The sequence below is a fragment of the Pagrus pagrus genome (genome assembly GCF_965226575.1).
Source record: "Pagrus pagrus genome assembly, chromosome: 21".
In the NCBI taxonomy this organism is placed as follows: Eukaryota; Metazoa; Chordata; class Actinopteri; order Spariformes; family Sparidae; genus Pagrus; species Pagrus pagrus.
This window is the reverse complement of record NC_140208.1, coordinates 6861164-6878177: the sequence shown is the minus strand read 5'-3', so window position 1 is coordinate 6878177 and position 17014 is coordinate 6861164. Positions and strand designations below refer to the sequence as shown.

General features: G+C 43.0%; 1 protein-coding gene across 3 annotated transcripts; it reads right to left on the bottom strand.

Moving 5' to 3' along the window:
• Nucleotides 1-6571: 6571 nt before the first annotated feature.
• gprc5c (G protein-coupled receptor, class C, group 5, member C) lies at nt 6572-16081 on the bottom strand. 3 transcript variants are annotated; one of them, XM_084341831.1, is made up of 5 exons: nt 15880-16081; nt 12156-13172; nt 10270-10370; nt 8804-8935; nt 6572-8092 (listed from the first exon to the last, which is right to left on the bottom strand). In XM_084341831.1, the coding sequence occupies exons 2-5, from the start codon at nt 13138-13140 to the stop codon at nt 8060-8062; spliced, it is 1251 nt and encodes a 416-aa protein (XP_084197957.1). In that variant the 5' UTR covers nt 13141-13172; nt 15880-16081; the 3' UTR covers nt 6572-8059. The 3 variants fall into 3 exon arrangements, with proteins under 3 accessions (XP_084197957.1, XP_084197958.1, XP_084197959.1); XM_084341832.1 differs by having other exon boundaries at nt 12156-13167; XM_084341833.1 differs by lacking the exon at nt 8804-8935.
• Between the last annotated feature and the right edge of the window lie 933 nt (nt 16082-17014).

The following is a 17014-nucleotide window of genomic DNA, read 5'->3' as shown; positions in this document are numbered from 1 at the left end:
CATGTAATGTGCCTCAGATACAGTCGTGGTCCTCATCATGAAGTATTTTCTGGCTGCAGCTGTGTCAACAGTCTGGGCAAACAGCTTCCACCCAGTCCTTTAAACAGGCAACAGTGGCACAAGGTTTTTCTGTTTGCCTGCACCCACTTTATGTGCTGAAATGCACCAACAATGACGTCTCTGATGAAAACTGAGTATCTTTTCTATTTGAGGATCTGTGAGGATGAGCTCAGAATCTGACAGCCTGTGTTTAAAAGGTAGCAGGGACGTGTTCTGGTGCTCAGGTGTCCTTCCTCAAGGTCCTCCTGGACGACTCACAGCACCAGCTTTGTCCCGAGCGTACAAAGACCACACTGTTCATGTAGCTGGAGAGGACGGCGGCCGCGCCGCAGCCCCAAAATGACAAGTCATTGACACACCTCAAGTGGTGACTTGTCAGAATTGGCAGAAACATGTTTGTGTGTGTGAGGAGGCTGAAACAGGAGACTGGATGGAGTCTAGAATGAAAACAAAGATTAAAAAAAAAGATCTTTTTTTAATTAGAAATCAACCTTCCTTGCTGTTTGTTACCAAAAACAGGAAGGTACAGCTCTGCAGTGATATGCTAAGACATGTAAATGCCTTCATAAAACGAATTTTGAACGTCGGCTGACAGAAGTAAATCACATTTATTTGGACTGTAAATTAACTGTGAATTCCTACTTTCCACACCACACCTTGTAGATCTGTTCTCACAGTCTAATTCTAATGACCCTCATAACACCACAAAGGCTTCTCCCTCAGAGGACGAGCCGATAACAAGGCAAACAAGGGAGAGTCATCAGAGGAAGAGTCTAATTAAACACAAGAGCAGAGAACTGTTCCACGTAATATTACTGCGGCTGCTAATAATCCGTCCAGCAGAGCTCATGAATCCGCTCAGTGAGAGGTCAACTAGGGAAATTCATTCAGAAGTGATTTTACTGGTTTTGCTGGAAATTTGGTGATGATTTGAGTATTTTTTGAGTATATTACAGTTATTTAGTAACATCAACTCCTGTCTAAAAACTGACTGCAGATTTCACCGCGTACCTTTTGTGGATCAGTTTACACCTCAGAAGGAAGGTTAACTCATCGAAAATAAGATGGCACAACACAGATAACATGGCAGCCTCGTGCTTCTCTTCCACACAGGCCCACAATGTTGACTTTTTGCAGCGGCACCATATTTGCATGTCAAAGTCCGACAAACAAACACAGTCTTTGTGAAAGTTCTGTGCTGATCGACCTCGCCTAGGTGAGAAAAATCCACCTGATCGTGGCCGCACATTTGAATCGAATGATATCAGTTTCACGCACCGTTCGCGCTTAGTGTTGTCTACAACTACAGACACATGCCCGTCGTGTTCATCACGAGGAAATGCATTTCGATACAGGTGGATAGAAGTGCTGACGCAGAATAGACCCCACTTTTATTTCTCCCATTTTTTAAAGATGACCTCCTGCATGTTATATGTTGAATGCATTATGCCACTAGTCATTTAAGGATGGTGTGTGATGGTTGTGTTGGCGACTGCTGCAAACCAGATCGCTCCTCGGGGACAATAAAGACTTTTGACTCCAGGCCAATCAAAACTTTTTGTCCGGATTCAGATAAAAGCACAGATCCAGGAATTTTCTCCCACTCAGTTTAACATTGTGACATAGGGCGTTAATTCATGGATCGAATGCATGCTTTTAATTGTATTTCTGTAGGCCCTGAGAGTATTTACATTTTTGAGGAGGTGCACATTAGCGAAGGCGTAGCTAGGCCGGCTACGTACACGTAGGCTCTGTTGTTATGTACATCCTGACTTAATATTAACCTGCAACACATCCATGTGTCTAGTTTAGGTTGGATGTGGGATTTTAGGCTCACTGCTCAGTGAATCCACTCTGTGTTTACTCCGAGTACAGTTGAGGTCATCCTGCTGGTAAATCATTCTTTGGTTTACTGGCGAGGTCACATGAAGGTCTCTGTCGGTTGGGTAACCGCAGATGAAGGGGCCTCCGTGCATACCTACGTATGGTATGCTGACCAATCAGTGGCCCTGAATATTAACACCTCAGTCACTAAACACCTTCATTGCTCAAACCTGAGGCTGTCTGTATAGCGGTGGCAGGATGGAGAGCTGTTAATGAACAACAGATGTAGTTTACTTTCTGGAAATTATAAAATAGCTTCAACATGTTCTGAACATGAGATGGACAAAGAGAAGCAGAAAAGTAGCAGGAGGGCCGTAAATGTGTACTTTGGCTCCTGATGTGAGCTCATCGATGGCTACAGTTTGTTGAGCCGTGGGAGCGATGGGAGGGTTTGGATGGAGGGAGGTTGGTGTTGTTTTGGAGAGACAGAGGCGCTTTGACTCTGGCTGTTAGGTGCCAGAGCTCTGGGCTCAGCCACGGCTGCCAACTCTGCTGGGCTGAGTTTATCAGTCGGTGCCTCACTGGGATAAACAAAAAGCAAAATGTAGTCATGGAAAATAACAAGGACATTTACACAGTGGTTAACTTCAGCAGAGGGTTTGAGGTAGCTGTACTTTATATCCATTTTAAGGCTGCACTAAAAAATATGATGTATTAACAATGGATCAAATGATTACATGTGATTTGGAAGAGGTCGCTCAGAAGTTCACCTTGACTACCTTCACTACCTAACGTGTTTGTTTTGTTTTTTTTAAACCAGAAACAGCTGCTGCATTGCTCTTGCCAAATCAACCAGGCTCCATTAACAGAAACAGTAATTGTATCATTGGTAAACACACTTCATTCAAACTCGACAGAAACAAAATAAAACTCAGAAAAGCCATCTTTGTTTGTCTTTCCACTATTTCAACAATCTCCAGCTGTGGTTTGGTCAAAACAAACCCTAAATTCACTGTGCTGGATGTGATTTCTGCGGATTTGTGTATTTAGTTTCTGTCAACTTTTATGATGTTAAAATTATTGGTTTTGTGAATGGAGTCTGGTGGATTTGGTGAGAGCGACATGCTGGCTGCTTCTGGTGAAACAAATAGCAATTTACTTCTTTATGAAAAGCCCTGTCTCTGCACAAACAAGCACTTTTAGGGGACGCAGCTTGATGGTCAAAGTATAACGACGCAGCCATTGCAGCCCATGTCACAACTGCTGGCTGTGGTGATCTACTGGACCCATTCCAAACATTTTGTACCTATCAATGCCCCTGGTTTAAAAATACTGGAATTTCTCTTTAATAACATTTTATATGTTTTTGCTTTTACTGAAGGCAACTTTTGAATGCAGGACTGGTGATGTGTGGTACTGTAATACATGGATAAGCAAAAGATGTGACTACTTCTCCCACCACTTTCCAACTGTACATGCATTGAAATAAGCACCAGGGAGGGTATTTGAATTAGTTATCTGTCTTTCTATTGCACCATCTGGAAAGCGTTTTGTCTTATCTGACACTGTGTAAACAGCCTCTTACTGTACATTATACCTTCTGTGTTGTGCCAATTAAGGATATATTTTTTTCACTGCACTTTATTTCCAAGCTCGATCACACCACTGTCTATGTGTGTGTTTGTGATACTGACTAATTGGACAAACGGCTCGGTGTCTCAGATACCGACGGTGCTATCAGCAGGATGCAGCCGCTGGTTTGTAGCACCAATTAGCTCGCAGTGAGACGTCCCTCACACTCCTGACGCTGCTGTTCCAGGAAGCCTCCATATTCCCCTGAAAACACAACCTCATCCTCCTGTAAACACATCAGACACTGTGGTGAGGCTCACCGGCAGAACGATGTGACAGGTTTCACACTGTAGCATGCGATGATCTTTCATAAGGGCCACGTTTATACCGACTCTACAGCCTTCCTCTACAGTATACTGACTTTCTACCATCTCTGGTGTGCTGTGGTCTCACTGAGGGCCTTGTAGTTATTTGTGAAGGACGCTGGTCGAGAATGTAAAGGTCCGGCCCAGCGGTACATCACATTTTCAAATCCACTCCATCTAATAGTTGAATAGGCCTTCTCTAAATGTTGCAGTTACAGCTGAAAATGAAACAGAAATAAAATGCTGATTGTGATCTCCACTATGCAAGTCGACCGCCAGTTGTAAGTGACTGTTATTGTTAGCACCAAACCACGATGTATCACATGGACCATCGGACAGCGAGGAGCATCAGGCATCATGAGGAGCTGATATTATAATAGTAATCTAAACCAGGCCTAACATGAAGAGCTGGATGTCCTGTGTTGACCCTGCAGACCTTACATAATACATCAGTCCTGTCACTGGTGCCCTCTGTGACAAACTGAGGCCAGGGCTTTGTCAGTAGTGAGATCCTTTCTCTGGACATAAAAGGTGACAAAAGACAAAGCATTCTGTTGCATATTCTGTGTATCTCCTCTCAGGTCTTATCTGGCCTGCAGCAGAATGACTCCCGCTCCCCCCGTCGTGTTAAAGGAAGAATCGGTGATAAAACACATGTGATAACGGGGCCTGCTGAGCCCGAAATAGAGCCGGGATGTGGCCTCGTACCTCCTCCTCAGGAGACTTGGAGGTTATCGGGCCACAGCAGTCGGACCGCTTATAAATCACAGCGTTACCGCAGCAGCAAGCAGCTGGAGCCAGACTCATGAAAGACTCTTGAAATATGAGTACAGGGGAGGTGTGTGTGTGTGTGTGTATGTGTGTTTTTGTGTGTGTGATTACATAAGCTCATGCAGCAGCTAATAAAGTCGTAACTATTGGGAATTGTGAGAACTTTGAGAAATTATATAAAAATGTTGCTCAAACTGGGTCAAACTGAATTTGACAAAATACTCTATTCATCATTTGACTGCATAATGTTATATATTTATAAAATCATTACTTTAAATAGGATGTTATTTCTGTGTGTGTGTGTGTGTGCAGTCTGGGCTCTGTCCAGGTCTTTGTGGCTCAGAGGAGGGTTTGTGGTCGAGCTCTTGCCAGTTTCTCAAAATCCTCCCAGAACCACATTTTAAACACATTTAAACTTAACCTGACACTCGTTTAACACACCTTATTTATTCAATATTGTATTTTAAGTAGGCCTTTATATGACTGCAGGCATTACTTTTTAATAAAAGGAGACATATTATGCTCAAGAAACACATCGGTTTTCTCTGTAGCAGCACTGTTTTTCCCTCTGTCTGAAACGCTCTTTAAAGCCCCTCCTCCCGAATACCCAGTCTCCTCTGATTGGTCAGTCCACACACGCCTTAGCTGGCATGCTAACAACAGCAGAGCAGCTGTGCTAAATCAATTCTTACATGCCAAACTCGCTGCTAGGCATAGATTATCCAAAATGTGTGACATGGCGGCGTAGTGTGATGTCACAAAGTCACAGAAATAAAGGCGGGACTACTGACGAGGCGTTTCAGGAGCGGTGTTTTCTGTGGGAGAGGGGAGCTTCTGTCGGTGCCGACTTTGACCTTTTACATGCACAAGAACATATAAAGCACTGAAGGAAAGCAAACCAAAACAAAAAAGCATAACGGGTTCCTTTAACTTAGGAGAGAACCCAGCTATGCGTCCCCCTGCTTCCAGTGTTTATGCTAAGCTAAGCTAACCACATCCTGGTTCCAGCTCTGTGCTAAACTCACACACGTGAACGCTACTCGTTACTACTCGTTTTAACTCTCAACTATGTAAATGTTCTCAGTGAAGGCTGATGTCACTATACACCTACTGTCGTGACTTGTGGATTCATTCAAATAGTCTGACATTTGATCATCCTGTAAAAACACAGCTGCTATTTACTGAAATCAACCTGTTATCTATCTGTGCAATGCAGACTGGACTGGAGGAGGCGTCCGACATCTTAACAGCAGAGATGAGACGCAGACGCTGGAGTAAACAGACATATTGTGAGGCAGTTTGATGGTGAGAAATAAAAGGAAATAAAGTTTCTGCTCTGCATGAATCCCCTTCAGAGTCGGAGAGGATGCTCAGTGATTTAAATATAGCACTCTGCAGCGTTCTCCTCCCTCACAGAGACACTGAAGATGTTCCAGATAACTGAAACCAGGATCAATTATTTCCATCTCCTCTGATGACCTTGATGAATTCAGCCATTTGAGGTCGGATCGATGAATCTGTTTGAGTTGATGAACATGATTGGATTTGCTCTCACGTAACACCGGACGTTGGAACTGCTAACAAAGCAGCAGCGCGTCCTCATTGAACCACAGCCATGTTGTGTGTGTCTGGTTATCGCTGGCTGGCTGGCACGATATGCAAAGTGTGCACTTTTATTCAAATAGATAAAACATTCAACGTGTTTATATAAATGGTGTAAATAGTAAAATTTTAAGGAACGGTCTCCAGTGTCATGTGTGTCAGCAGCGGGACATCATCATTGTTTGCATAAATGAATCATAAAACTCATTGAAGGAACAGTACAGCCAAAGATTCAGCCGTTATGGTAGGCTGGGTGATTTTTCACAGTAAAACAGCAAAGCTAGCTGGCATCATCCATACAGTATGTGTCCTGTCACACTCTCTGACTGCCCTCCTCATTTCACTTGAACAAAATATTTGCATCAGAAAACACAAAATAACATCACAAGTGAATATTTATTTGCTGTACATAAAGGACAAATCACACAGTGGCTGTGATCTGTGATCAATCAAAACATGTCAGTACATTAAAATAAAGGCATTATGAACGACTCCATGCGTGAGATCTATTCCAGCGCTCCATCCCACGTTTCCTCTTTGAAAGTTTCTTTTCAGTTTCTTTCTAAAAGCTGAAACATAAAAATGATGTTTCCTGTCAATAATTAAGCAAAATGTGTGTCTACTGTTGTACCGGACAGTCTGAGCACCGAGACAAATCACTGGCTGTGTGTAAAGTCCTTCACTCATTCACTCACAGCGTATGAATGTGGAAGCTGCATACAAGGGACAAGAGTTTGGTGCCAGAAGCGTTGTGATTTCAGTTTGCAGTTGGAGAAGGACTGACCGATCACGATTGAGCGGGCTTTAGTCCAACACTAGAATAAATGTGGTGTGTATTGATTTGTGTTGGTCTTGTTTTAGACACAAAACTGACTTGGTTAGGTGAGGAAGCGATCATGTTTTGGCATTAAATCCCAGGTTTTGTAGCTAACTTTCAGGGATGTGTTGTCATTCAGCGCTAACAAAATGATCTTTTATCTTACAATGACAACGTTCTCAACTACTACTGTCAGGCAAAGCAGCAGATACAAACTTACCTGACACAATTTCACCTCTTGATTCTCACGATTGATTGGAAGAAAGTTAGACAAAAATAATTAAATAGCACACAGCAGTGCTATAAATAATGTTAAATACACATATTCATGCAACGCTTTCATGCAGTGTAGAGGCATCGGCACATTTACAACATATTTACATTCATTCAGAAACAGTCGCTCAATTATACACGTGAACGTTGTGGTTATTGACAATGTTCACATTTCAGGCACAAGAACATACGCTGACTTCTATCATTATACTCGACTGTGCGCAGTATTTCTTAATATACGTGACTGCAGTCTGCCTGCATGCCGAACTGAGTGAGGATCGCTCCGTCGGTGCAGCGACAGTTATGTTTACGGTGTGTGTCGGGAGAAGGGGTGAACTTTGTGTACATGTGAATATCATACTGGGCCAAAGACAATCCCAACATTGAGCTAAACCTTTCTCTTCAGCCATGTTTTGCGCCGTCAGCACCGTCGCTCTCCATCCGTGCACATTTCCCTCTCAGTGAACAGCCACCATTGCAAAAAGTCTTTGTTCGGCAGCAAAGCCGTGGCTTCATCCCCCTCGCTTTGACTTCCAAATGAAGCTCTTTACTGTCTGATACCCAGCGGCACATGGGGAATCAGTCAAAAGAAGGTTTAGCTGTTTTCCATCAGGGGTTGATGACCCAGCGTTCGCGCCCACATGTCGGGACTGAGGGGTTCCTCTTAGAACCAGCTTAGGGAACCACGAATGACAGCAAACGAACAGTCAGCAAGTGCAAGTGAAAAGACGTGAACTGAAGCTATTGTGACCGGGCATGGAGATCCACGCCGTGTTCACCACTGAGACGTCCTATGCAGACCATTCCCCTGCAAGAGAAGAGAGACACGGTAAAGACAGACAGCAGCATAGTGAGATTGTAAATGAAAACTGCACCTAAAGGCTTGAAAGGTGGCTCTGAAAAGGTTACAGCTTGCTCATTTGTGGAGGACAACAATCACAAGAGATTGAGTATGTGTCCAAATTCCTTCTCTGCTATTTTTTATTGTAGCAGTTCCCTTTATCGAACAAAAGAACATATCCTGTTTTCCCCTTGATGGATGTGAAAATGTAACGTGACCATATATCCTCCTGGAACTAGAAAGCTAAATACTTTTCAAAGCCATCTTAAAAAGGTAAGAGACAGGATTTCAGTTCTCAGATATAAAGATTTAGCAGATGCATTTAAGTACAGAGAAGTAAAAAGTATGATTATGAGACCAAGAAGAGACAAATCGTGTCAAATCAAACCCTTTTCAGTCAGAGAGAATCTACAGAGTGCACTCGGCCCAACCACCATACTGAACAGACACAAGGGCTCGAGAGAACGAGCTCCCCAAGGTGAGAAAAAAAAAGCCCAGACAAAGAAGTGATTCATAGTCAACCTGTAGAAGACGTTGCTATGGATACAGCAGGAGCCGAGAGGTCGACATGCACAGCGGCGGGAGAATAGAGAAGCATCTGGAGGTGAGCAAGTGATAGGAGGAAACGAGTGCAGTGAAGGAGGAGAGAGGCGTCGAGGGCCTCGGGGCACGACCTACGCTATTTCCGTTTGTCTGTGTGTGTGCAGTGTTGCCGTTCTCGGTGTGTGTGGACGGGGTGCTGCTCCCGCTGTTGGCTGCAGAGTTGGCGGTAGCTCTGGGAATGACCATGTCGAAGGAGTCCTGAGGGTGCTGCGTGAAGTCACAACACGGCGCATGACAAAAACATCCAGGAAATGAGGGAGGGAATCTTCTAGCTAGTTAATACCTGTATAATCCTACAGAATTGTGCTTTACTGTTCGTACTTCCCAACAACATCATTCATTTTACAAGAGAGCATGTCTTTAAGGTGAAAATCTGATATAGGCTAGTAGCTTCCAGGGCTGGCTCCGACACAGTGTTGGTCAGGAACAAACTTTTCCTAACGTGACCTCTAACCCCACCAAATAATGTAGTTTACGGATGTAACTCTAGGTGATTGCTGCAGTAAGCTAGTTAGCTTAGCTTACATCAGAGTGAACAAACACTGATTTAATGCATTCCTTAGAATTTTGCTCAATTGATTTCGGTTTCTGCTTCATCTCGTTAAGAAAGCTTGTCGGGTCTTATGTGCCCAGTTACAGTTGCTAAGCTATGTGCTAACGGCTACAGCTAATCTCTGTTCAGGTGAGGAACAGAAATGAATGATAGCATTGTTTCGCCTGTGATTTGAATCACCTGAAAGCGCCCACTAGTTTACAGTTCAGACATCATTGCCATAAATAGACTGACTGACTTATGAAGCTGACTTATTATTTTCTGGGTTGTTTTTTTCAGCTTTCTGCCGCAGTTTGGTGAGGTGAAGGAAAAGATACATGTGCCAGCTTTCTCCAGAGTTGCAAAGCTATGACATTACATAAACATGATTGGTCAGCTACAATAATAATTGTGAAACAACATTAACTGCACTTTCAAATCCTGGTCTATCTTTATCAACTCCTGTTTCACTATTGCTGTTTTGAATGTACCATTTCACTAACATCCTGAACATGTTGTTCTCATGCAACCAAATTTTGATTTGACGAATACAACCACTGAATTATGACTCACTCCAACGACCTAGCTGCCATAAATGTGATTCATATGAATTAGAAAGGTTCTTTAAAATTATCCCCACAGAACATATGCTCACATAGTCATCACAGTCATCTGTAGGTTTACTGCTGATATTGTGTCCATGTAATAAACCTACATGACGGCTTTAATATCAGGCTGGCAAGAAACAACATCCCATGACACAAGATATTTTATGGGTATGTACTCCGTGGACCAGTAAGTACCATTTGTAAAAAGCACTCCTCCTAAAATTCAAATGATGGATGATGATTCACTGATGGATAGGTAACAGATATCTTCTTATCATGTAATTGACCTACACAGGATATAAAGTATGTGTGAGTGTACTTTAAACCAGCTGTTTATCTGCCATATTCAAATATGTGTCACAATAAATAACCCACACAAGGTCTTATATCTTTATACTCACATTTGTCACTGCTTTGGTGATGAGAGCCAGCTCGGTGGGCTGGTAGACTGAACTCCGCAGCTGACCGGTGTAGCCGCTGTATGGAGACACCGGCTTGGACGCTGTAAAGGACACACAGAGACAACAAATGTAATTCTTCTGTCACCCAACATGCCCTATATGTGACATCTTGCAAACTATCATTCCTTAGCAACCATCTCTTTAATCTTCATATATTAAAATCACTTAAGATACACAGAAGAGGACCATGAGGGACAATCTGTCCTTCATCCTGTTTGTGCTCTCAGCATCCTGTTGAAACCCCCAGCAGAGATGGACGTGAGACATGATGCTGTCACACTTTGTGTCACACAACAAATTCTCTCCCCCGGATGAGAGACTGTTGCCACACCTCAGTTGCCATGTAGACAGTGCAAACACAAGGCGTGATGTTTCTGGTGGGAATCGGTCAGAGTGGGAGTGTTTGCATGTGATACAGTGGTTAGAGATGCAGTCAGATGCGAGACACTCATTAACAGATACGAGTCAGAGGACACACTGTCTCTGAATACCGGACTGAAACTCTGGGAAAGCATTGTGTGCTTTGTGTTTGATTGAATTTTCCTGTCCGAAGACAATTATTGACTTTTTAGTCACAGCTCACAATAATAGAAGATACGTTTGCTATCTGGGGAGTGAACTGGGAAGTTACTGATGAGGCATGAAGACAAATATTGCTGCTATGCGTGATAAAAGCCAGATCACACAACAGCTGTGTATACAGCATTTATCATTAATCAAGAACTAAAAACAGAATCAGTGGAAAATGGGTTGGACTCCCCCCGTCCAGTCAAAACTGTGTTTTTCTTCTTGTCCTGACTGACCTTTGCATACTTGGTCCATTTTTTTCATCCAAAATTTCTGCATGTTTAAAAGTAAATACGACCTCAAGTTGTATCAATCTTGTTCACACACTGACTCCTAAATGTTTGTCCATCAGAGGGTCGTCTACATACAACAAAAACAGACTTGGTGTGCAAAGGCCGAATGGATCTTTTATAATAATCATCTGATACTACCAACAGCAGCAGGGAGCAGCGAGGCGACGGACTTCAGGACTTTTAGCGTTCTGATCTTTTTTACTGCGAGTTCAGCTCAGGTCTACAACGGCAGCATATCAAATTCTGTGGGCTCATCATGCAGATGCAAAAAAGAGCCTGTTGGGGACATTTTCGCAGAGTGATCAGCCTTTTCTGTTATTTTTGTGGACTTGAAACTTTCCTCTCATCTCTACAAGGTCAGTCTGTGATAAGAATACTGTAATACAAACAGTCAGTGCAGGGACACGGGACAGAACGTACAACTCAGAGTTTCTCAGGTGTTCACACGACAAACTATAGGTCAAATTTTATGATGCAGGTCCCCGGTAGACATTTTAATGTGTGATATGTAGTCAGGGAGGTTACTGTGTGACTAACGTGTCACATGCAAAGTGCTTGAACTTTCTGTTCAACCGAGACTTTTCAAAGTTGTCGACCAGGCAAATATTTGGTTTCCAGTGAAAAGAGGGAGTGAAAACTGCTTCATGTCAAATGAAAATGTGGAGCTTTGCATGAGGCAGGAGTAGAGTCATAATACCTGAGGAAATAAAGGGCAGGAGATCTAATTGCTATAAGTTCTCCTAAGAAATCCTAAGTTTGTCCAAGGTACAGGTGCATTTCATTTGGTCGCCTGTTGCTGTACCTTCTGGGGAAAGATTAGATGATATGTCAGAGAGAGAGAGTAAGAAGATGCTGGCGATGTCTTTTGTTTTATTTTGATTGAGAGACCCCTCGCAGCAGAAATGACACTATAAAAGTTAAACAGACATTATCAACCGTTCTCAGGGAAGCTTGGAGGCTACGTACCTTGGTTGGGCTCGTCCATGGAGAAAGCCTTATTCTCCATGAACATGTTCTGGGAGCTCTGTTCCTTCAGGATGGTCTCGTAGCCAACTCCTCGGTTCGGGTACATCTCTTCCCCTAAACCTTGCTGGCTCTCATCATCACCGGACAGACAGCAGATTTCCGGAATGGTGTAGATGATGAGGAACACCCATGCATTCGCCACCAAGGCGATGGCCAAGGTCGGGTCGTCCCATGTGGGCCCGCCGGTCCTCTTGTTTCCGTAGACGTACATGACGATCCACGCCACCCAAATACCCACGGAGAACAAGCTGGCGACAAGTATACAGGCGCCCTCCATCTTCCACTGCTTGTGCTTTCCCGCCATGATGGCCAGACTCGCCACCAGCACAGCCAGGATCAAGGTCATCACGTAGATCAGCGCCATGACGAAGTCCTCGTTGGCGATGTTGCAAGGTGAAGCCATGGCTTTTCTAATTTCATCCGTAGCGTTGGGTGGAAGTGGTTGGCGCACTATTGTGATGATCAGCCACTCCGTGTTGACGACCACCTCCACCAACCAGAGCCCCAACGCCCCCAGACATAAAACCCACGCCCGGGGCCCGCTGTTCTTCCTGGCGAGGATGTTCAGCCTCACGCACTGCATCAGGAGGCAGGCGAAGCAGCCGCCGAACAGCACCCCGAAGAGGAACCTCCGCGAAGCACAGGTGGAGAAGTCCTTCCCCACGATGAAGGCGAAGGTGAGGCAGAAGAGGCCAACGGTGAAGACCAGGAAGAGAGCGTGGAGAGCCACTGAGCTCTTACGGTTCTTGTTTTGCGTGAAGGGAATGCTGGCCAGCAGCGCGATGAAGAGCACGAAGGAGAAGACGATGCCAGCCGCTGCGAAGGCCTCCAGCACGATGCCCCACACGACGCTGATGTCACACAGGTTGTAATAGAGAGAGTCCACGTTTGGGCCGCAGCCCGGAGGGGTGAAGTTGGCCGCCATGGGTACGAGGAGAGAGTCTGCGGGATCCTGTTCTGTTCAGACGGACAAACAGGGAGAGTCTGAGAGAGGTTGGACGTGGACAGATCTTAACAAAGACTCACATACGTCATCAGTGCTGGAATAGGACTCTGTAGTCTACACCCAATTAAGCAAATATTACACTTGCATGAGTCAGTAAACACACGTTAATATCTTTGTGATAATGTTTACATGGTTAATAAGTGATACCAGGTGACTAAACTTTCATTCAGAGTCAGACAGAATCATCAAGACCTCAGCCGTCACCAGACTTTAGAGGAAGGTCAAACTCTGACATTAGTCATTAATGGAGTCTGTGGACAAACACCTGAACCGATGTGGTGAAAGTGCATTTAACCAAGAGAACTGTAGTTTGAGCATTTCAAATGTGAATATAAGACATTTTCTTCTACTGAACAACATGACATCTGTCTGATTTGTGAATAAACATCTCCACAGTCCCTGTCTTGTCTTTCTGCTGTGTCTGCCTGGTTTCTTTGTGTCCCCGTCAGATCCAATTACAGTGAACCGAGGACAGACTCTGAGCCAAATCGATTACAAGCGCGGTGGCCGACGTTCAGTCCTTCTAACTTCTGCAACTCAATCACAGCAAGGATCTTTCTGGGAGGAAGAAATCAACCTGTTCTGTCTCTCCAAGTGCACCGATTTGGTTCGTCCCTTCGTTTCGAGGTCATTTTTGGTCATTGACAGCGGCTTTGTGAGTACTGTCTGTCCCTCAAACCACTCATCTAATTTTCATATTAGTGTTTGACCTCTGACTAATCACACACACACAGTATTCTTTTTAAGATTTCAGGCCCTTCAAACTGAGAAAAAACCTGTAGTGGCAATGTACTAAAACTGTTTTGACAATCCATAAATAGTTTAAATCATTTTTCAAGCAAATATATGAAACATGTTCCGTTTCCAGCTCTTAAATGTGAAGATTTGTATCTTTTCTTTGTCTCTTACGACAGTAAATGAAGAATCTTTGGGTTTTGGACTGTTGGTTGAACAAAAGAAGGAATCTGAAGACGTCACTTTGAGCTCTGGGAAAATGTGATGAGCATTTTCACATGATAAATAGTTTAATCAAGAAAATAATCAGCAGATTAATCTATAGTTAAAGTCTTTGTTGGTTACAACCCTACATTGCATGAAGACAACTCCCACTCTTTAAATTTCATTGATTTTCACCTCTGCTACCATCGAGAGCTCAAGGACCGAATGTTTTATGGAAATTTCTGAATGCTCAAGGTAAGAACACGAGGCAGAGTTTTATTCCAGCATGAATACGAAAAAGAAGAATGTAAAAATATGAAGGTAAACGAGGCAGCAGTTTCGCTTTCAAAGAATCTCAAATACTTGACCACTCAGCAGGTTCATGTTAACAACCCCAACACGTGAAGATAAGTCCAAGGACGCGACAGACTGATGACTTTTTGTCACACAGAGATGAACCACTGACATGTAAAAGTGAAACCTGTGATTGCATCAGATTCTTAGGAACAAGAGCCAACAAATCAGTCAAATAATAATGAAACTCCTCATTTTGCAACTGCAGGCTTCCTAGGAAACAGCAGTGACAGCTGTTAATGTCTTTCAATCACTTTGCATGATCTTCTTGATCAGCAGGAGGAATTTTGCTTAGTTATCAAAATGGGTCGTCAAAGCTTTTGAGGATCTGTTGATGAGAACTCATTAAAGTGCTCAGGAAAGGAAACTGAACATCAACGTTATAATGACAACCGGGCCGATGTTTGCTGATAAAGATCAGCTGTGTTGTGATCAAAAGCTCCAGAACCACTACTAAATGGACCTCGTGATGAGACTGTTTGACTTAACTTAACTCCAATCTAATAACACTGAAATCAACAAACTGTTTCGGGGGCCACATACTCAGGGCCAGATTCCCAATGATATAATGTGATTAAAGGTTAATCTCTTGAGTGATAAGATCTGTTGAAACACAACAAAGTTTAAACTGGAATGACGACAAGACAACTCCTGCAGGCGGCAGCTCCTGTGGTTGTACTTGTTGAGGTGCCCCCTGAGTGTAGCTCCCTGAATTTATGTTTAATCAATGTATATCTAACAGTGTGTTGTTTGCCTGCAGCTTCCTGATCAGCACTTTATCACAACATGATGCATATCCAATACACACAGACTGGAAGGAATGTGAGGTCGATAAGAGCACAAGAGCTCATAGGCTTTTTTTTTTACCAGCTTTGTCATCATTACCAATGAATCTAACTCATCTATAAACCTCTAATTTTATACATTTAGGCTGCAGCTGTGGATAATGATGCTTTTAATTTGAAAAATAAATACCACATTTGTTTCAATAGGATGCTTTAACTTCTTCATCCTAAATATTAAGCTGGACTTCAGTCTATAGTCTGGTTTAAGTAGCCTAATTTGTGCATCTGATCATTAATAAACTGTTAAACAAACTTCCAAATGTATTCAGGGATATAAATGAGCATGATATACACTTTTAAACACAAACTAAAAAACACAAAGAGCTAAATATCCCGAATCACGCGGTTTCCCTTAAAATCGACAAATGTTGAATGGAGTTTGGTTAGAGCGCACTTAGACTGACCCATCAACACTGATATATTTACCTGAAATGACTGAATTATGTGATTACATCTCCAAATGCACAGAAAAAAACATGTTACAAGACCCGATGTTAAGAACATAAAGCAGTAAATCTACCTGTCTCTGCCTCTGACACGCTCCTTCAGGCTTCACCTGCTCCACACGGCTGAGTTGTCGGTAAATCCTCGAGAGCACAAAGATCAGTCTCAAAAAGTTTCTTCTCTGAAGTCCAAAGCTCACAGAAGCCCCCTCACGCTGACCTCAGAGCAGCTGAGCTCCAATTAAATGTGGAAACAAAAGTTTAAGAGTCCTTCACGATTGTTTCTCCACCGAGCTGCCTGCTGTGGTGTGATGCTCTCTCTCTCTCTCTCTCTCTCTCTCTGTCTCTCTCTCTCTCTCTCTCTCTCACACACACACACACACACACACACACACACACACACACCGACGCACACATTAATACTGTTTCCTCACAATATCAAACCAAATAATTTCTACCTTAACATTTTGTGTTTGCACGTTTCATCAGCTGTATCGGTGGATTATTTGTATTTATATCTTTATTTATATTTATTGAATAGACAAAATTCATGATCATAACTGAAACACCTGAGAGTGGAGTGTGGGGACCTCTGGTGGTGAAAAGTATTTAAATCCAGCTGCAGTTTATGGACATTCAGCCACATGAGGGGGGCAGCAAAGTACAACAGACACAAGTATTCAGTCTAACTAGGATACTACATTTACTCAAGTCCTGTAATTAAGCACAAAAACCATGAACATGCACTTGTATTTGAGTAATTTAACCCTAACCCTATATGACTGTTTCAGAGGACAAAACTGATTAAACGTGTCAATAAAAGTGTGTATTTTTGTAATAATTCAACACTTTTCTGATTCAGAGTACATCAATTTGTATTCTTCTGTTTATTCCGTCATATTCCATTGAAATGTAAATATTATTCATGAGTGTTTTATAATGTCTGGTGTAACATGATTAAAGGAACAAGTGAGGTTTGATCTGGATCCAACAGCACCACCATGTGGAGCTCTGCCTCCCAGGATCGTTTTGTTCAAGACATTTTTTGATTTTGGTTTTGAAGTTTCACCACTGACCACGGCTCTTTCAAAATAAAAAGGCTCTGACGGTCCTCAGTTACATCTTCATTAAATCTTCTCCACATCACATCTCAACTTGAGCCTGCAAGAGTCATGTATCACTTCTTTAATATGCTCAATGTTTTTTTCTACA

Excerpts from the sequence above, each read along its gene's own strand:
- gprc5c (XM_084341831.1), bottom strand. The coding sequence starts at position 13,140 with ATGGCGGCCAACTTCACCCCTCCGGGCTGCGGCCCAAACGTGGACTCT. Across the intron at positions 10,371-12,155 it reads CATGGACGAGCCCAACCAAG|CGTCCAAGCCGGTGTCTCCA; the intron begins GTACGTAGCCTC and ends TGTCCTTTACAG. Across the intron at positions 8,936-10,269 it reads TCACCAAAGCAGTGACAAAT|CACCCTCAGGACTCCTTCGA; the intron begins GTGAGTATAAAG and ends GACTTCACGCAG.